The sequence below is a fragment of the Peromyscus leucopus genome, chromosome 23, assembly GCF_004664715.2.
Source record: "Peromyscus leucopus breed LL Stock chromosome 23, UCI_PerLeu_2.1, whole genome shotgun sequence".
Taxonomy (NCBI): Eukaryota; Metazoa; Chordata; class Mammalia; order Rodentia; family Cricetidae; genus Peromyscus; species Peromyscus leucopus.
In genome coordinates this window covers 15,863,619-15,884,454 of record NC_051082.1, presented here as the reverse complement: position 1 = coordinate 15,884,454, position 20,836 = coordinate 15,863,619, and the positions used below count along the sequence as shown (strand labels likewise).

At 49.8% G+C, this 20,836-nt stretch overlaps 1 protein-coding gene across 1 annotated transcript; it reads right to left on the bottom strand.

The window, feature by feature from the left end:
• Positions 1 to 1,889: 1,889 nt before the first annotated feature.
• Positions 1,890 to 20,820, bottom strand: Gtf2h3 (general transcription factor IIH subunit 3). Its single transcript, XM_028885776.2, has 13 exons — positions 20,744 to 20,820; positions 17,879 to 17,958; positions 16,172 to 16,278; positions 15,062 to 15,228; positions 11,087 to 11,149; positions 10,102 to 10,131; positions 9,804 to 9,832; positions 9,112 to 9,186; positions 7,584 to 7,637; positions 4,223 to 4,291; positions 3,290 to 3,425; positions 3,145 to 3,181; positions 1,890 to 3,058 (listed from the first exon to the last, which is right to left on the bottom strand). Exons 1-13 carry the CDS (start codon positions 20,754 to 20,756, stop codon positions 2,989 to 2,991), a joined length of 930 nt encoding a protein of 309 aa, XP_028741609.1. The 5' UTR covers positions 20,757 to 20,820; the 3' UTR covers positions 1,890 to 2,988.
• Between the last annotated feature and the right edge of the window lie 16 nt (positions 20,821 to 20,836).

Here is a 20,836-nt window from a genome sequence, read left to right as displayed (position 1 = left end):
ACCGCCAATCGGCGACAGGCATGTCGTGATTGGTCCAGGTCAAGAGAGCCTGCTTCTACACGTTTAGCGAAAGTACCAAAAGCCATGGCAACCACCAATCGGCCAGCGGCGCCCCGTGATTTGTCCAGAGTAAGAGTTCCCGCTCTCCGATCCTGGCCCGGCCCACCAAACCTGTTCTTTTTTTTGCAACTCTGTACTCCCAGTGGATATCGTGGGTTCTTTCCATCCAAGATGAGAAGAAACCACACTGTGGGGCTGGAGAGATGGCTTAGAGGTTCAGAGCACCTGCTGCTCTTGCAGAGGATCAGAGTTCGGTTCCCAGCACCCACGTGGTAGCTCACAGCTTCCAGTAACTATAGTTCCAGGGGAAACGATGCCCTATTCTGGCGTCCTTAGTCACTGCATGCCCATGGTGCACATACATACATCCAGGCAGACAATCACACACAAGAAATAAAATTTATTAATATCAGAATTGTACATGGGTAGGAGAGTAGAGGGGTGTCCTGTGTCCAAGGCAGTAACATTAAAGAACTCTAAAGAGTTGTAGTTTGCCAGGTTTGTGTTAGTTCTTCCAGGAAACAGCATGCCATCCCTCGAAGACCACTGTACGTTTACACAGCATCACAGTCATGGTTCTGGATACTCCTGTGTCGAGACCATCCTCTGCATCTCATGTTTTCTCAATGGTAACACCAAATGCACTATGAGCAAGGCCAAAGAATCTTCGAATAGTAGCCCAAAGGGTCTCTTGCCTAGCTACCATATTCAAATATCTGTTTATTTCTTGGTTTGGGCTAAGTCATGTTCTGGGTTTCCTTCAATGTCAGCCAAAGATGGCTCCTTGCCCCAAAAGCAGCCTGTGTCCTGGAAAATCCTCCGATGGTAAAGGCTAGTTCAAGCTGGGCTCTTGAAATAACATGGTTCCCCCCCTTCCAGCTAAGAGGCCCATGGATCTATTGCCATTTCTGCCACCCTCCATTAGCCACAGCAAACTGGCTTGGGCTTCCCACTGCCACCTCAGGCCGAGGTCTGTGATCAGCTGTGGCCCCCGCAGCAGCAGCTGGAAGACCTGCTTTGCCATACCACCTTTACATGCAGACCCTCTAGGCCCCAGCTCTAGGTAAGTCTATGCCTCAGTTCCTGATAAAGAAAAAAAAAAAAAGTTTGGAGAGGTGGCTCAGAGGTTAAGAGCACTGGTTGCTCTTCCAGAGGACCTGAGTTCAATTCCCAGCAACCACACGGTGGCTCACAACCATCTGTAATGAGATCTGGTGCCCTCTTCTGACCTGCAGGGACACATGCAGGCAGGACACTGAATATATAAAAATCTTTTATAAAAAAGGAAAAGGCTGCAACAGCCCCACATGGAACTGAGTGGAGACAACTCAGGAGTCAGCTCTACCCTCCCACCATGTGGCCCTGGGGATCAGAGCAACGTCACAGTACCTGCTGGGCCATCACACCAGCCTGCTGATTTGCTTTTGTTTGGGTGTTTTAAGATTTTTATTCTATGTGTATGGTTGTCTATGTGTGCATGCATGTCTGTGCACCATGTTTGTGCCTGATGCCTGTGGAGGCCAGAAGAGGGCATCCGATCCCCTGGAATTGGAGTTACAGACAGTTGTGAACTGCTATGTGAGTGCTGGGAATTGAACCTAGGTACTCTGGAAGAGCAGTCAGTGCTCTTAAGAAAGCTTTTAGTCATTTCAAGAAGAACTGTTCAATGCAAGCTGGGTGGTGGTGGCACACACTTTTAATGCTGGTGGATCTCTGTGAGTTTGAGGCCAGCCTGGTCTACAAAGTGAGTTCCAGGACAGCCAGAGTTGTTACACAGAAAAACCCTGTCTCAATGCAAATATCTAGAAAAATACTTTAAGGAAAATTAGTAAATATAAAAATAGAATTTTTATTGTTGCAATTACAAGTGTTTCTATTGAACTAATTTACATTTCTAGTATTCAACCGTTCTCTGATATTAATGTTATTCTTTTTTTAAAAAAAAATGACAGAATTTTACCTGTAGATAGCTTAGGTAAGTGGTTGTCTGACCCCAGCCAATGAACTCTTCCTCGTGTGTCTCTGACAAACTTTACTACAGCCTCAGCACTTGCTCTCCTTGTAGATTTAAATTTTATACGTTTTTGGTGAAAAACCATTACTAATAATTTTGGTTAACTTTGTACAAATATGCTGGCGTATCAGATGAACAGAACTGCTAACACCGGAAGACGAACCTCAAGTTAACAGGGCTTGCTTACGTCAGACCATTGGTTGGTTTGTTTGTTTTTTGTAAACAAGATGGCCAGATGCAGCCCTGGTTGGTTTGAATATTTTGAACATCAAACAAATTGTCTCTTTTAACTATATTCAAATGTAACCTGACCTAAAGGCACAAGCCTTCAGTCCAGGCACTCAGAGAGCAGAGTTTGAGGCCAGCCTGGTCTACATAGTGAGTTCAAACCAACCAGACAGAATGAAATGTATATCCCAGGCAGGATCTGAACCCAAAACCTTCCTGACTCAGTCTCCCAAGATTCCAGGCACGTACCACCTGTCCAACTAAGATGCTCTGTCATGACTGATAATGACCCAATGCTGGTCCTCATCCTGAGTGGCATTCCAACTTCACACACTGCCATCTTGAAGTACAGAAGCCCCAGTCTCTACCATGATAAGCTTTGACAGAGGACCGTCTAAGAACAAAGTCCCAGGGGCTGCAGCTCAGCGGTGGGGTGCCCGCCAAGGACATGCAAGGCCATCCCCAAGGAACAGAGAGACAACAAACAAAGCAGCATCAGCCAGCTTCCGCTGCGCAACTGCTACCTTAAAACAACAAACAGAAAGTCCTAAGGCTGTGCTGGCCCCCTTTCCAGATAACGTCAGATGTCTGGGTGCACTTCAGCTCCACCCTACAAGCACGTGGGAGAGCAGTGTTCCCCGGGAGACTCGGCCTGTGGCGAGAGACGGAGAAGCTTGTGTCGCTCATCACAGGGACACCTTCTGCTTCTTTTTCTTGGCCTTCAGTACAGGAGGGAGGGAGATCTTAAAGGCTGTCCTGGAATGATGGAGACGGAAGAAACATTTCAGGGCTGGGAAGCTCTCGGGAACCCACTCCCAGTCAGCACCTACGAAGATACTCACTCGCACGTGGTGCAGATGGGGCTGAAATTGCAGAAAACTGTTAAAAAAAAAAAAAAAAAAAGGCAATAAGGATTTGAAAACCAGATTACTTTCTGCGCCACCCCCTCCCCCACCACAGACAGTACGAAAAACCACATGAGCTTACTGGACAGACACACGGAGCAGACATAGCCAATCTCAATGAGACTTCGGTGACAGAAACAGGCAGCCCTGTAGTCCACATGGATTGGAGGTGGGAGGATTAGCTGAGATCGCTGATCTTGATCCGGAAGAAAAACCCACTGTTTTAAAAACAAAAGAAAACAAAGAAAGAGTAGACAAGGAATTTATCATTAAATCACAGGAGGAAAAACAGCAACATTCCAGACACAGATAGCAGCCTTAGCCAATCAGCACACACAGACAGCAGAGTTTAGCCAATCAGTACACAGAGACAGCAGCACATAGCACACACAGACAGCAGATCTTAGCCAATCAGCACACACAGACAGCAGCGCTTAGCCAATCATCACACACAGACAGCAGCGCTTAGCCAATCAGCACACACAGACAGCAGAGTTTAGCCAATCATCACACAGACAGCAGGCCTTAGCCAATCAGCACTGAGGAGAATACTAATCACACAGACAGCAGGCCTTAGCCAATCAGCACTGAGGAGAATACTAACTCAAGACTGTCCTTTAGGGCCGGTGAGATGGCTCAGTGAGTTTTCCCAGATTGCCACCAAGCCTGATGGATGAGCTGAGTTCCACTCCTGGGACCCCCATGGTGGAAGGAGAGAACTGACTCCGAGAATTGTCCTCTGCCCCTGACATGCACTCAGCGGGCAGCACGCACCCCCCCACACACAGAATAAAAATGATTTCCTCCAAAGCCTATGAGATTCATTTTTATTCACCCACTCCACACTTAAGCACTGTGCTAGACAATCATGACACCTGCAAACAACCTTCCGAGTTCAGCGACCTGGAAGTCCACCCTGCTCAGCCTGGAACTCTGAAGCCGTCCTCTCCCAGCAACTCCTTCCCTGGGGTGCTAGAGGTGGTGGGCTGCTGCCGCCGCCGCCCCGTTAACTCACCAGTAAGTACTGCAGGAGAGAAGGCATCTGAGGCACCTTCAGGTACAGTCCCCCTGTGATGTCACAAGCCTGCAAGACAGAGCAGTCACTACTGAAGCAGAACCTCGGCATTCCCAGGGGAGGGGTTCATGGGGGACTCCACAGTCGATAAGGTCAGCTGGTGTGACGTCCGTGTACTCATTACTGTCCACGCTACAGACACCAGCACACAGCTCTGCTCCAGATTCCCAGGCTACGGGACAGATTGTGTCTCTTTCTCACGAGTTGAGCCCCTAGAGACGCCGACAGATACCATAGGCCCCCGGAGGCATGACTCTACCCTCTGCACCATGCAGCCTATGCTGAGCTTGCCAATGCTTTGCTTTCAATACAGTTTCTTGCTAGTTTTAACGGGAAAAGAAGAGCACACAGGGTTGGTGGGCACAATACTGACGTTACAGTTTACAGTTTCCATGACAATCAAGTGGGGCGCTGGGGAAGGAAAGCGAGACCCGAGGAGGGCAAGGGCCAAGCCGAGGCAGTGAGGGGACAGCAAGTGCCAAGGCACCAGGCCACAGCAGCCCGGGTTTACTGTGGTTGCAGGCAACACCCCTTAACGGGAGGCCCAGAAGGAAGAGAAGAGAAAACATGGGGTGACCAGAAGATCACGGCAAGGACTTGGGTATTAGCCAAAGTGTGCTAGGACAATAGGGGAGGGGAGTGCGGGGTGGGATGGGGAGCATGGGGTGAGTTAAGCAAGTGAGTAAGTAACATGGCCTCTCTTACGCCATAGGCTTCTTTCTGACTCCCACGAAGACAGACTAGCTGGTGGAGTAAGTGTCCTAAGAGAGACCAGAGTCTCCAGGCCCCTCAGATGGGGCAGCCAGGAAAGAAGATGGGAGGTGGGTTTAGGATCTGTGCTGAGGACAGATTCAACAAGATCACAGCAATGGGGAAGGAGAGGAACAGAAAGGAGAAAAGCCAGGCTGACTTCCCAGTGAACCACGCTGTGCTCAGAGACAGGACTCTCTGAGTTTGAGAGCATCCACTGCTCAGAAAAGCCGGAGCTCTGTTCTGACACAGTGACTCAGGTGTCCAAGAGGTGATGGCATATGTATTGCAGAATACGCCCGCCTGGATTCGAGGCATCATGGTGAGGGGCAGGGTACAAGAGCCAGTTTTCAATCAGAGTCGAGATCTCTGAGTTAATGGACACTTTAGGGCTGAAATTGACAGCTACAAATCAATCACCTCCTTGAAAGCCCACTAGTGACAGGCAAAGGGACTAACGGTGTGGTGAAGGAGCAAAGAGAAGGCAGCACAGCTCCCCATCTGAACATGACACGTCGACACACCCCGAATGCCACATGGCATCCACAGACAGGACCAACGCCTGCACTGTGTCTCATCCTCATGGGGTGGGAGCCTAGATTATTTATTTTTTTTTAAGAATTTTTTTCTTTTTCTTTTTTAGATTTATTACTTATTTATTATGTATACAGCATGTATGACTGCAGGCCAGAAGAGGGCGCCAGATCTCATTACAGATGGTTGTGAGCCACCATGTGGTTGCTGGGAACTGAACTCAGGACCTCTGGAAGAGCAGTCAGTGCTCTTAACCTCTGAGCCATCTCTCCAGCCCGGGAGCCTAGATTTTAAATACATAAAAATGTAGCCTGGCAGTGGTGGCGCACGCCTTTAATTCCAGCCCTCGAGAGGCAGAGCCAGGCATATCTCTAGGAGTTCGAGGCCAGCCTGGGCTACAAACTGAGTTACACAGGACAGGCTCCAAAACTACACAGGGAAACCCTGTCTTGGAAAAACAAGACAAAAAGTAATTAATTCTTAGTTATTTCTAAACAATGCATTATTATGCAATAAACAGGCCAGGTGGTGGTGTAGCGCACACCTTTTATCCCAGGATTTGGAGGCAGAGGCACGTGGATCTGAGTTTGAGGCCAGCCTGGTCTATACAGTGAGTTCCAGGACGGCCAGGGCTACACAGAGAAACCCTGTCTCGAAAAATAAAAAAATAAAACAAAAAACCCACATGCCTACTGTCAAGTTGAGCGTAAGCAACAGAAAAGCCCAGCCCTCTCAGACCTATGCATTCTCCCGTTCCCTCAGCCCAAGCACCAGCCTAGACTCAAAGCTGTTCTCCACCCCTTTTAGCTGACTGACTCATCTTCAAGGACCTAATCTTCTAAGGAAATGTTGAATGGGGACGGGATGTTAACCATTTTCTGTACATTTATTATTTGTGTGTGCACATGCATGCCACGCACACAAATGGAGAGCAGAGGAAATCTTGAGGGCATTGGCGCTCTCCTTCCAGCATATAGGTCCCAGGAATAGAACTCAAGTCATCAGCTTTGGGGACAGGCACCCTTAGCCACTGAGCAATCTCACTGGCCCAGAAATATTTCTTGTGAGCAAAAGGCAGTCATCCACAGCTTGCTGATTATTTCAGTTGTGGGTACCTTTACCCTCCTCGCCCTTCTGGTAAAATTCAAAGATGCAGTTTCAAACTTCTGCTCCAAAAGCAGCATCTAAAGCAGGAAAACTGCCATGAATTTGAAAGCAGCCCGGGCTAGAGTAAGCTCTTGCCATGCCTCCCACCCAGAGCACCATCTGGTTGTGGGGTGTATCTGTGCACTGTGTGAGGATGCATTCCTGTGATGGTGTAATAAGAAGCTGCACAGCCAATAGCTAGGCAGGAGAGTATAGGGGCACTTCCGGGCAGAGAGAAACTCTGGGAGGAAGAAAGGCGGAGTCACCAGCCTGACGTGGAGGAAGCAGGTTGGGCAGTACGAAGATGAGGTAATGGCACATGGCAGAAAATAGATGAATATAAATGGGCTAATTTAAGTTATAAGAGCTAGTTGGGGACAAGCATAGCCAATGCCGATCTTTGGACTACAACATCTAACAGTAATTCCCAAGACATAGATGATGCAATGTATAGAATTTATATTTTCCTTGAAAATTAAATTATTTCCTAGAAAATTTAAGATGGTGTCACACACTTTTTTAATCTCCACACTAGGGAGGCAGAAGCAGGGAGACCTCTATGAGTTCTGGGCCCAGCTACAGCCACACAGTGAGACTGTGTCTCAAGACAAACAACAGAAACAGATAAAAATCCATTTTAATTGTACATTAAACTCAATATAACAAAAATACTCTTTCGGTCTCTGCAGTCTTACTCTGTAGCCCAGGCTATCCTCAAATCTCATGAATCTCCTGCCTCAGCTTCCTGACTGCTGGGATCACCGGAGTTTGCCACCAAGGCTGGCAAAGGTATTACCATCTCCACAAGTACTCGGTACACACGTTCCTGTATGACAGCCTGGTCACGGCCACACACTCCGAGGAAACCTACCTGCTGGAGGAGCCCTGAATCCGAGTCCAGGACGCAGGCATCAATGAGAATATTCTGAAAGGAACATTTCAAAACATTATAGCAACGGTTATGGCTGTCTCAGACATGCTGGACTCTCCTCTTTTATCTTTTTTTGGAGACTGGCTCTCAACTCTGTAGTCTAGACTGGCGTGGAACTTGTGCTAATCCTCCTGCCTCTGCCTCCCCAGTGTTGGTACAGATGTGCCGTTTTGTCCAGCCAGACTCTATTCCTAAAGTGGGTCCGTTATCATGTAGAGGGAAGCTGTAAGATGGACACTGAGGTAAATTTGGCATCCGAAGCATCCAGTGCAGGTCCTAACGCCGTCTCCAAAGCGGGACCCCTTTTCGCCACCACAGTCTCCATGTAAGGTAACACAGGGCTCGAGTGGTGCTGTGTGTTTGAACTGAGGTTTAGAGAAGGGGCTGGAGAGATGGTGCAGGGGTCAGGAGCACCAGTCGCTCTTCCAGACGACCCTGGTTCGGTGCCCAGCACCCATTTCGTATCTCACAACCATCTGTAGCTCTACTTCCACAGAATCTGACACCCTCTCCTGGCTTCTAGGGGACCAGAAATGCACAGGTTACACTTACCTACTCGCAGGCAAAAACACTTAAGACACATTTACAAAAACAAACAAACCAACCCACAAACAAAACCCAGAGAACGATGATGTATCAGGTTATCTGAACATCTCATCTCAGGTATTTGCAAAGTCATACCACACTACGATAAAAAGAGAGAAAAAAAAAAAAAGAGAGACACTGTGAGGCAGCCTGGTGCACACCTGTTATCCTAGTTACCCAGCAGACCGACGCAGTGCTTCTCAAGTTCCAGGCCTGTGAGGGCTACAGGGAGCTCACACCAGCCTGGGCAAGTTAGCAAGAGCCTGCCTCAATACAAAAGAAGAGACTGCAGACACTCAGGTCACACAGAGCCTGCCACACATGTGAAAGCCTTGGGTTAAATAACACTGCCAAAAACAAACAAAGAAAAGAAAGAAGGAAGGGAGGGAGGGAGGAGGGAGGGAGGGAGGGAGGGAGAGAGAGAGAGAGAGAGAGAGAGAGAGAGAGAGAGAGAGAGAGAGGTGGAAAAGCTGGGGGCTCCTGTATCTCCTTGTCAACCCAGGCATTCTTAACCACATGAGGGCTAACCGGATGAGTGCCATGACACCTGATGCAAAATCAAGCTTGAGTGCACAGTTCTGAGAACACTGCCCAGCACAAGGACTCAGGACCCTAAAGAGACAAATGACAGGTACCCAGTGTGGATTCTGAATCCACACTCCACTAACAGGGCTCTCCAGCCAGAACACCACTCTGCAAGAGGGACAGTCATTACATTTTGTGTTTGTTTGTTTGTTTGTTAAGACAGGATCTCTCTATGTAGCCCTGAGGCTGTCCTGGAACTCTCTATATAGACCAGGGTGAACTCAAATTCAAAATGGTGTGCACCACTGCACTCGGCCTCTGGTTATTTCTTTTGGAAATTCGGAAGGCTTGGTCTCACCTGCTTCTGAGCAGCAAAGATGACGTTCATGAAGTTCATGTACTGCAGCGCGCTGTCCTCTGCAGCCTTGATCACCTGCGAACACAGCCCTTAGATCTCAAGGACCTCCCAGGACTCACGGGGACATGATCTACTTCACACACACCCTTAGACCTCAAGGACCTCCCAGGACTCATGGGGACATGACCTACTGCAATCCACAGACAGTACGACTTCTCCAGTCCATTTTCCTACTTAGTACTAAACCCCTGAAGTATAAGGTGACAACAGATCTTTCCTGGTCCTTGTTAAACTGATGGGCATCTGTTCAGAGTACCCAGCATGCACTGGGAGGCCAGGAGAGAACTACTGGGAGTTAGTTCTTTCCTTACATGTGGGTCCTGGGGACTGAAGTCAAGTCATCAGGCTTGGCACCAGGCACCTTTACTGGGCCAAGAGCTCTTGACTATACAAATATTAATTTTCTGTAAAAGTAGCAATGTTGAAAATGCTTTTCCAGATGCCTTTGTGGGACAGGGTCTTACTATGCAGCCCTGGCTGGCCTGGAACTTGCTCTGTAGACGACATAGTCCTTCAACTCACGGAGCACAGCCTGTGTCTCCCTGCCCCGGTGCTGGTATTAAATGCATGTGATAGGCCCGTGTTTCCCAGTTATCTGTCTGCAGTTATATGTGAGCTGTGTATAATCTTACCAATATCCTGGATTTCATCTCCTGATTATCTATAAAGAGATCAAAACAGATTATAATCTAGCAAACAAGATAGCTTAAAAAGCATGTGGCTTTCTAAGCAACTTTTATTTTATATTATTTTGAGACAGGGTCTCATTAATCAGCCCTGACTGGTCTGGAACTTGCTATGGAGACCAGTCTGGCCTTGAATTCAGAGATGTGCTGCCTCTGGCCCGAGTGCTCAGCAATTTTTAAATACCCCACCAAGCATGCAGCACTAAAAGCAAAGGGTGAAAGATACAAAAGAGTCAGCTCCTACCTTTAACTGCCTTGTTCACTCTGTGAATGTCTGGGTGCATTAGCATTAAGGAATAGAACGATTCTGTTTCACAAACACCTGCACTAACAGGAAAACAGACCTTCAGACTGTAAACCAGCCCTCTCATCTTCTGCCATGACAGCCATGTGGGTGGGCTTGGGTTGTTACCCATTCTGTACTCACCCAGAGCTCTGCACGTGAAGACCACAGTTCCGACAACTGACTACCCACCATCTTGGATACCAATACTGGGACTACACCCAAACCAGTCAGCCCATCCAGTGAGATAATGAATTTGAAAGCCATACAGAGAAGATCGGGACAACTGGATAAAAACTCCAGGATGTAACCAGCACTCAGAACTGTTCAAGGACATTTCACAAAAGCAAAGCTGCCCATGACACTTGAAACCAGGTGCTGGGAAGAGTCTGGTTGCCCTGTGCCTCAGGCCAGGTCACCTGCTCACCGACAGTGTACCACTCACTAATTACGAGGTCAGGAAGCAGCTCTTAAAATCAGTTCATGAGATGTCAAGCCAAGGAATAAGATCAAAGCAAGCACCAGGCTACCAGAGCAAGAGGCAAGAAGCTGGAAGAGACGGCTCAGCGAGTCACAGCACCGGGTGCTTGTGCAGAGGACCCAGGCTCGGTTCCTCGCAGCTACACGGTGGTCCAAACCACCCGTAACTCCAGCTTTACGGGATTTAATGCCCTCTTTTGACTTCCCGGGTACCAGACACCCACACTGCACACAGAGATATACACAGGCAAAACATTCATTCTTAAACTAAGGTAAACCAAACGAGACAAAAGAAACAAAGCAACACCTCACCCGGAAGCAGCGCCAGGCTTTTCGGGTGGCCATGGGAACATCCCGCAGGGCCAAAGGGGCTACCGCACATGAGCGCTGTAGAAGAAGGTCTAGAAGCCATCAGCTAACCACCCTCACTACAAAAGACCGCCTGGAGACACCAGCACAAGGATACAGCAAAGGGCTTTGGCGAGGGATCCTGCTAGCAGCGTCTCCGTGTGCTGGCCCTTCATGTCACCTGCAGATGTTAAGAGCGCAGAAGGGGGACATTCTAAGTCTTTTTTCAAATGAAGTCATTCTGAAACTCTAGTATTCATGAATGAATCACAAGATGACACGTTCAAAGTGGATTTCAAAACACAGAGACCAGCAATCAGTAAAGCCAAGTGAGCTACTCCACGCCTCTTTTCAGAGAGTCTAAGTGTATATTTAGGGGAAGGAGAGGCAGAGGTGGGAGGTGGTATTTAAGAGGATGTGGAGGGACTGGAAAGGGACTCAGTGCTGAAGAGCTCTGGATGCTCTTCCAGAAGACCTGGGTTCAAGCCCAGCATCCACACGATGGCTCACAACCATCTGTAACACCAGTTCCAGGGAATTGGATATCTTCTGGCCTCCACAAAAACAGGCACACGCGGTGCATAGACACACATGCTGGCAGAACATCCATACATTTAAAGTAAAATAAACCAATCCAAAAAGGAAAAAAATATGCCGGGCGGTGGCTGCGCACACCTTTAATCCCAGCACTCGGGAGGCAGAGGCAGGGGGATCTCTGTGAGTTCGAGGCCAGCCTGGTCTATAAAGTGAGTTCCAGGACAGGCTCCAAAGCTACACAGAGAAACCCTATATCAAAATAAATAAATAAATAGATAGATAGATAGATAGATAATAGATAGATAAAATAAAGGACATGGAGTTTCATTTAGGATAAGGGTCTTGAGATGGACAGTAGGATGACCCTGGAATAGTGTGTAGCACACCTAACACTACTCAACTGTACACTCAAAAACAGTTAAAATGGAGCCCAGTGTGGTACACGCCTTTAATCCCACCATGCTGGAGGCAGAGGCAGGCAGATCTCCGTAAGTTTGAAGCCTGCCTGGTCTACACAGTAAGCTCCAAGCCAGCCAGGGTTACACAGGGAGATTCTGTCTCAAAAAATTCTTACTGCTTTGGAACTCAATTTTTTTTTTTAAATTTATGTGTATATGTGTATGGATATGTACACACATGTGCATGATGCCTACAACGGCCCAAAGAGGGTATTGGCTGCCTGGAGCTGGAGTTAGAGGAGGTGTTGAGCCTCCCTACAAGGTGCTATGACCCAAACCTGGATCCTCTCCAACAGCAGCAAGTGCTGTTAACCTCTCAGCCATCTCTCCACCCTAGAAATCAATTACTTTTTGTAAGTGTACAGCTGAGTGCTCACCACCACGCTCTAATTGTACAACAGCTTCCATCATCTGAGACCATGGGGCCCACATGTCCAGCCTAGTCCTGGGTCACTGTCAACCCCTTCTCATCTCTAGAGTTCCTTTTTCCTCCAGGTGACCCTGCAGACCAAAGGCTGAAAACCATGGCAGGCTACAGGGACACTAGAGCCCTGGGCTTGGAAGGGCACTCTTGATTTTTAAGATGGTAACACTGAAGATTGTGGTGATTTCGATGTAAATGGCTGCCACAGGCTCATAAATGCTTGGTACCCAGTTGGAGGAACTGTTTGGGAAGGACTGGGAGGTGTGGCCTTGTTGGAGGTGTGTCACTGGGGGTGGGCTTTGGGGTTTCAAAAGCTCAAGCCATTCCCAGTTAGCTCTCTTCCTAATCTGTGCTTCTGGAGTAGATGAAAATTCTCAGCTACTGCCCCAGCACCAAGCCTGCCTGCCTGTCTGCTACCATGCTCCCCACCATGAAGGCATGGGTTCTAGTACCCTTTGGAACCACGGGTCCCAAATTAAATGCTTTGTAAGTCACAGTGCCTTATCACAGCACTAGAAACCTAACTAAGACAGAGGCTGAGTGGGAAGACAGCAGTGGGGAGTCGGAAGTCCAGACCTGGAGGAGTCTGTTAGAATAAAATAGCAGCTCTCATACAGTACTTGTAAGGCACTCTAGCAAAGTCTGAAGAGGTCCTCCGGGCAGCCACAAGTGCAAGGCCTGGGCTATGCCAAGTGTCCCACAGTGTGGAATTTCATCTCAACAGTGTTGAGGCTGACACCGAGGACATAAAGGGGTTAGAATTCGGAGGCATCTCTGAGACTAAACTCACAGGACTACATAGCTGATTAGATGGTAGATATGAGAAGAAAGGAATCCAAAAAGAAAGCTTTGACTTGGGAAATTAAGAAAATGGAGGGACAGACATAGGAAACGGGATGGTGGAGTCACAGCAGCCAAAGAAAATAAGACTTAAGACATGTTAGAGGCCAAGAGACAGAGAAATGGAGATGTCTGAGCTTAAAGTCTGTGTTTGAGTCAGGCTGGGAAATGTTGCCACCTAATCATGAAGGGCAGGGGCTGGAGAGATGGCTCAGTGCCAGCCACAAGCACTGCATTGGCAGGAGACACGGGATTGGTTCCCAGCACACACCAGGCAGCTGACCCCTGCCACTGGCCCTGCCTAGGCACCTGCAGTGCACACTGCATACACCAACTCATGTAGGCAAACACAAATAAGCGATTTAACCTTTTTCTTTTTCTTTTTTCTTTTTTTTTTTTTTGGGTTTTTCGAGACAGGGTTTCTCTGATGTAGCTTTGCGCCTTTCCTGGAACTCACTTGGTAGCCCATGCTGGACTCGAACTCACAGAGATCCGCCTGCCTCTGCCTCCCGAGTACTGGGATTAAAGGCGTGCACCACCACCACCTGGCAAACATATATTATTCTTTAAAAAAATAAAATAAATAAATTTAATCTTGAAAATAAATAAGGAAGGCAAGCATCCATGGAAGATATGAGATGTATTTTAAGGGACAAGGTGAAGGCAAACCAGACATTAAAAAAAAAAAAAGAAGCCAGGCAGTGGTGGCACACGCCTTTAATCCCAGCACTTGGGAGGCAGAGCCAGGTGGATCTCTATGACTTTGAGGCCAGCCTGGGCTACAGAGGAGTTCCAGGACAGTCAGGTCTGTTACACAGAGAAACCCTGTCTGGGGGAGGGGGTGGGGAGACGGACCCCAAGTTCAAGGTCAGCCTGGGCTACTTAGGGAGGCCCTGTCTAAACACACAAACAAAACCCAAACAAGACTATGAAAGAATAGTTGAAAAACAAAAGAAGAAAAGCTGGTTAGCAGTGTGTCTTCCTGGAAAGCCAGAGTATTCTAGAGCCAAGGAGGATTAGCAGGGCCAGTGCCGGAAGGTCAGATAAATATCACATTGGCAGAGGTTGGGAATGACCTTAAGAAGGAAAAGAGGCACATGGCCAATATCAGCAGCCTCAAATCTTTGAGTTTAAAGGCTCCATCACGTCCCAAAAGAGTCTCCATGGAACCGGCCCCTATGGCTCAGGGACCGTTGTGGAAATGGGGCAGGGCAGCAAAACTGTAAGAGTCAAGGGTCCAGGAGGACCCGGCCAAACAGTGTTCTGACAGGACAGGAAACTGCACTCGGAACCACAGCAGCTGTGGCGGCCTACGTAAGCCCTACCCAGATTAGGCAGTCAGCACAGCAGCTTGGGGGGGAGGGGCTCACGAGCCTCCCCTAGCTGAGGAGGAGCCAGCAACAGCTGATGGGCGGGTCGGGTGAGCTTGGTTCCAGGAAATGGCCCCATACCTATGAGGATATGGGCAGCAGAGGGGGTTCTTTTAGTTGAGTTTTGTTTGTTTGTTTGAGACAAACTCTCTCTACATAGCCCTGGTTGTCCTGTAACTGGATATATAGACCAGGCTGGCCTGGAAATCACAAGAGATCTGCCTTCCTCTGCCTCCTGAGTGATGAGATCAAGGCATTTGCAACCCTGACCAGTTATATATATGTGACACACAGTTGGGAGGGGTGAGGAGATAGGAGGACTTAGTAAGAAGAATGGGGTTGGCGAGTATCACCAAAAGACATTGTAAGCTTGTAGGAAATCCTGAGAGAACTGACACAGATCTTCATTTAAAAGCGTACAACAACCACTGCAGGGAGACCAGTGACAACAGCCAGGCTCTTACTCTTGGTCATCAGGTCTTTGATCTCCTCGGCGATCACCTCATTTGCGGCTGTCAGCAGCTCGTACTTCCCATCTTTACTCCCAGAGGGATTATAGTCAGGAATGGGGTTGCCAGGGTCCCCGAAGAAGTCTCCAAGTCTGCCGTTCTTCCCCGGGTATAAGAACCGACTGCCAGGGCAGAGTAACCAGAATGTACTACACACATGTAGGGGAGGGGACCGTCAGAGAACTAGAGAGCAGCCCCCAGCAGCAGGCCCCCAGCCCCCAGCAGCAGAGCCCCAGCCCCCGCAGCAGAGCCCCCAGCCCCCCGCAGCAGAGCCCCCAGCCCCCGCAGCAGAGCCCCAGCCCCCCGCAGCAGAGCCCCCAGCCCCCAGCAGCAGAGCCCCCAGCCCCCCGCAGCAGAGCCCCCAGCCCCCGCAGCAGAGCCCCAGCCCCCGCAGCAGAGCCCCCACCCCCCGCAGCAGAGCCCCCAGCCCCCGCAGCAGAGCCCCCAGCCCCCCGCAGCAGAGCCCCCAGCCCCCAGCAGCAGAGTCCCCAGCCCCCAGCAGCAGAGCCCCCAGCCCCCCGCAGCAGAGCCCCCAGCCCCCCCCAGCAGAGCCCCCCCCGCAGCAGAGCCCTGCCCCCAGCAGCAGAGCCCCAGCCCCCGCAGCAGAGCCCCCAGCCCCCCGCAGCAGAGCCCCCAGCCCCCCGCAGCAGAGCCCCCAGCCCCCCGCAGCAGAGCCCCCAGCCCCCAGCAGCAGAGTCCCCAGCCCCCAGCAGCAGAGCCCCCAGCCCCCCCGCGCAGCAGAGCCCCCAGCCCCCGCAGCAGAGCCCCCCAGCCCCCGCAGCAGAGCCCCAGCCCCCGCAGCAGAGCCCCCAGCCCCCCGCAGCAGAGCCCCCAGCCCCCGCAGCAGCCCCCCAGCCCCCCGCAGCAGAGCCCCCAGCCCCCCGCAGCAGAGCCCCCAGCCCCAGCAGCAGAGTCCCCAGCCCCCAGCCCCGCAGCAGAGCCCCCAGCCCCCCCGCAGCAGAGCCCCCAGCCCCAGCCCCCGCAGCAGAGCCCCAGCCCCCCGCAGCAGAGCCCCCCCCCGCAGCAGAGCCCCCAGCCCCCCCGCAGCAGAGCCCTGGCCCCTACCTCTCCTGGATGTGACTGGCTATCACAGCCAGCTGGTTGGAGCGGTTCATGAAGAGGTGGGAATTGGCCAGCACCATCACGGCATCCATGCACTTGGATAAAGTAAACTGACAAACAGGAGAAAAACAAGTCAGCTCCTGATGAAGACGTCACTGAAAAACCGATTATTTATTACTTAGTTTTATTTACTCACATGCTGTGGTGTGTTTAAGAGAGGGTCTTCCGCTGGGCAGCCTGATGCTGAATAGCAACAAATGCCCAACAATTCACCTGTCCACCTCCCAACGTCATGACATGTGGCACGACATGCAGACAGTCACTGACAGCTGACATGATTCAACACTAAAAATTTGCTCATCCTCGCCTCTCCTAAAACCTGGAGCATGGCGCTTGAGAGGCCTTCCTGACTTTAATGACACAAGTCGTTTATAGATTAGAACATTATTTCCCGAATACTGGAGTGGTGGGGCCACACGTGCAAACTTGGAAGCCTTGAACTTAGGCAGCTGGGACAGAAGGTCAAGGTCATCCTCAGGCTGTACAACATGTTCAAGGCCAGCCTGTGATACCTGAGTTCCTATATTGCCTTTAATCCCAGCACTCAGGAGGCAGAGGCAGGAGGATCTCTGTGAGTTCCAGGCCAGCCTGGTCTACAAAGCAAGTTCCAGGAAAGGCACAAAGCTATACAGAGAAACGGTGTCTCAAAAAACCAAAAAACCAAAACAAACAAACAAAAAAAACCTTGGGTCAATGAGATGGCTCAGAAAATATAGGAACTTTGATGCCTGGGACCCACTTGGCAAAAGGAGTGAACTAACTCCAGACCTCTACAAGCAGGCAAACATCCACAGACATACACAAACAAACAAAAAAATTGTTAAAAAAAGAAAAAAGGGCCGGGCGGTGGTAGCGCATGCCTTTAATCCCAGCACTCGGGAGGCAGAGCCAGGCGGATCTCTGTGAGATCGAGGCCAGCCTGGGCTACCAAGTGAGCTCCAGGAAAGGCGCAAAGCTACACAGAGAAACCCTGTCTCGAAAAACCAAAAAAAAAAAGAAAAAGAAAAAAGGATGACCCTATCTTAAAACTCCAACGACAAGGTTTGGTAGGATAGTCTAATGGTTAAAGGTGCCTTCCACCAAGCCTGATGACCTGAGCTCAATCCCCAGAGCACATGATTGAAGCAAAGAACCCAAAAGTTGTTCAGTGACCTCCACATACATGCGGTGACACACCATACCTCACCCCAAGTGAATCTATAGCAAGAGATGCCTACTCATACAATAGATACACGGACTGTTTAGAAGAGCAAAATAGAGAGGAAGCAATCAATAGCTCCCTACACGTGGAGGATGGGGGTGGGGGCCAGTCAACAGGTCAGCAGGTTTGAGGGTTCACGTGTGTTCCGAGGAGGAACCGTGGTACCAGTTACACAACTTCCCTGCTCTGAGAACTCCCTGGTCTGTACAGTGTACCTGGCAGCTGTTGTAAATTCACGGCTTTCCTTTTCTGACAATGTCTCAAGTAACCCAGGCTGGCCAAGGAGGAGCTTGACCTCTGGTGAGCCGCCTGCCTCCACCTGAGTGCTAGGATTGGACGAGGGCCACCACACCCAGCCTGGGAAGACTCAATACTGCTTGCAGGGTAGTGGGTGGCACACAGACATACTGAAGGTGAAGAGAATCACTGGAAGGCTCAAGCCATCTTACCTGAGATCCCTTTAATGCTTGCTTGCCCCACCAAATCGGGTTGGTGTCAACTATGATAACCAGAAGATTCACCTCATCTTCTGCAAACAGGAACAAGAGCAACATTTAAGAATGTCAGCCTCATGAAACTGAAATACAGAGAACATTCCTGATGGTCAATTAATCAACTAGAGGCCTTCAAATGGTTATCATCCTCTGATGGATCATGAGCTCACCGAAAGGGCCAAGTTCCCTTAAAGATCAAGGGGCTGAGGAGACAGCTAAATGATAGAGTGCTTGCCTAGTGCTGGGGAAGCCCTTGTTTGATAGCCGGTATCTCATTTTAAAACAGAAAACAAGGGCCAGAGATGGCTTACAAGGTAAAGATACCTACAGCCATGCCTGATGACCTAGGTTCAATCCCTGGGATGCACATGGTTAGGTGAGACCATACACACACATACACACACACACCAAGAAAAAAATGTTAAGAGAAAAATGTTAATTTCTAAAGGCTGGGAATGATGGTGTATTGTCTTTAATCCCAACACTTGGAAGGCAGAGGCAGATGGATCTCCATGAGTTTGAAACCAGTATAGTACGGCAAGTTCCAGGTCAACTAGGGCTGAGGAGCTGGGCAGAGGCTGTGGGTGGGGCATGCTAACCCTCTGCTCCTGGCACGTGAATGCTCAACAATGTATACTGACTTAACCCAAAGGTACTCACATTTTAAAAGCCTGGTCTTGGGCTCACTGAGTGACCAGTAGGAATCCCCAGTGATAGGATTTCAAGTAGATTAGGAACCCACGAGCAACTGGGCTAGCCTATGAGCAGTCAGGATGACCCATCATAGAAGAGCCAAGCCAGTTGTGATTAAGAATCTTTATTTTATTTACTTTTTATTTATACAGCGCAGGCTGGCCTCCAATGCCTTGTGTAGTGAAGGATGACGTCAAAGTTCTAATCCTCCTGTCTCTACCTCCCAAGTACTAGCTTACACCACGACATCTGCTGCTAAGCAGAGCTGGGGACCAAACAGGGCTCTGTGAACGTCAGGCGAGGACTCGACTCTACTGCGACATTCCCAGTCCAAGAACTAACTTTTAAAAAGAGCCAAAGAGGGGGAACCAATTCTTATGTGAACCCAGTTTTCACCAGGTGAAGGCATCACATGACCACACTGACAGACACAACTAAACAGGCCAAGGGAACACAAGCACTCAACAAACACCCACACTATGAACCGGAGACGGCTGAGGGAGGGCCTGGCTCCCCGTCCTTAAAGAATCCACACTTAATTTAGTTTAGTTCTGGGAACGAACATAGGAAGTTTTACATGCTAAGAAACGGTTCTGCCATCCTCAGTATTTTCTTATTAAAAAAAAAATTAGATTTATTCTATAGACATGAGTGCTTTGACTGCAGCTACGTATTTATACTACATTCGTGCAGTGCCCTCGGAGATTAGAAGACGGCACCATATCCCCTCGATGGCTCTGCCACTGTGTGGATGCTGGACTGAACCAGAGTCCTCTGCCAGTGCTCTTAACCACTGAGTCGTCTCCCTAGGAACCATGACTTGCCCAGGATGGCCTTGAACTTGGAAACCTGCTACCTCTTGAGTGTCTGGGATCATAGGCATCTGGCACGACACCAGCCCAGAGGCTACACTTTGAAGGGACAGAGCAATCCTGCTGGTGCCTGCTGTCATGAAAAGCCTGGATGCTCGTGTAACAGCCCAAGGCAGTGCCCAGTTGACTGCCTCCTACTTTCCTTCATCAGGACCATTCCCACCTCTGGTTTCTGCAGAACCAAATCCTAGTTACTCTTCCTTCCTTGATAGTACCAAGAAGAAAACAATGTGCTGCCTGTCTGAAATGTGCACATGCAATGTCCCGGCCAATTTTCTCCAGGCCCTGCCTCACTGGTTGACAAGCCATGCCAGGCCTGCCTGCCATTCTCACAGAGGTGTGAGGAACAGCTCTGACTGCTGAATGCACCTCCCTAACTACTCTTGCTCCCCATAATCTATTTTTCACACAGTAGCCAAAGTGATGCTTCTCATGTTGTCAATCTAAATAATCCTGGGCCAGCGAGAGGGCTCAGCTGGTGAAGGCGATTGCTGACAAGCCCCATGACCTGAGTTCAATCCCTGAGACCTAAACAATGAGTAAGAAAACCAATTCCCACAAGTTGTCTTCTGACTTCCACAGGCACTTATGAGCATACACACACACACACACACACACACACACACACACACACACAAACTAAACAAACAAATAAATGCAAGAATCTTTGGGAGGAAACGTAATGGCAGTCCTCTTGAACTTAGTTGCCACACATCTGTCTTCACAGCCCTGGTCACCTCTTGGAATTAATTTCACTTGCCAACTGCCTCTCTCGACCATAAGACATCACCCGCTCAAAACGTCCCTGTGTTGAGTTCTGTGCTGTACTTCCCAGTTTAGAAAATAATGTCCAGTCCCCAGGGGCCCAATCCCAATATTTACTGAATGACACACTGGGCGCGCTAATGCAGGCCTGTCATCCCAGAACTCGGAAGGCGCAGGCAGGAGAGAGCGCCCACATAAAAAATAACGAGGGCTGGGGATGTGCCTCAACTGGTAGCATGTCCTACTGAGAATGCACAAAGACCTGAGTACCCCATGAAATGGAGCTGGATCGGGCACGCCTGCGATTCCCGGCATTCTAGAGACCGGAGGATCAAGCGTTCAAAGCCACCCTTGACATCACAGCGAGTTCTGCGGGAGACCCTGTCCCAACAGCCGCTGGGTGGATGAACGAATACACTGGCTGCTCGTCTAGAGACCAAACGTGTCCCTCCCGGCCCTGCTCCGCGTCCCACGCCCGCGCCACCCTCACCGTCCGCGGCCATGGCGCCCCTACGCCTCGGTGAAGAGCCGCCCACGGTCCGACGCCCGCGCCCGCGCCAACTTCCGGCGCCGACCAGTGACG

Excerpts from the sequence above, each read along its gene's own strand:
- Gtf2h3 (XM_028885776.2), bottom strand. Across the intron at positions 15,229-16,171 it reads GCCAGTCACATCCAGGAGAG|TCGGTTCTTATACCCGGGGA; the intron begins GTAGGGGCCAGG and ends CTGCCCTGGCAG. Across the intron at positions 9,833-10,101 it reads AGTGAACAAGGCAGTTAAAG|ATAATCAGGAGATGAAATCC; the intron begins GTAGGAGCTGAC and ends ATCTCTTTATAG.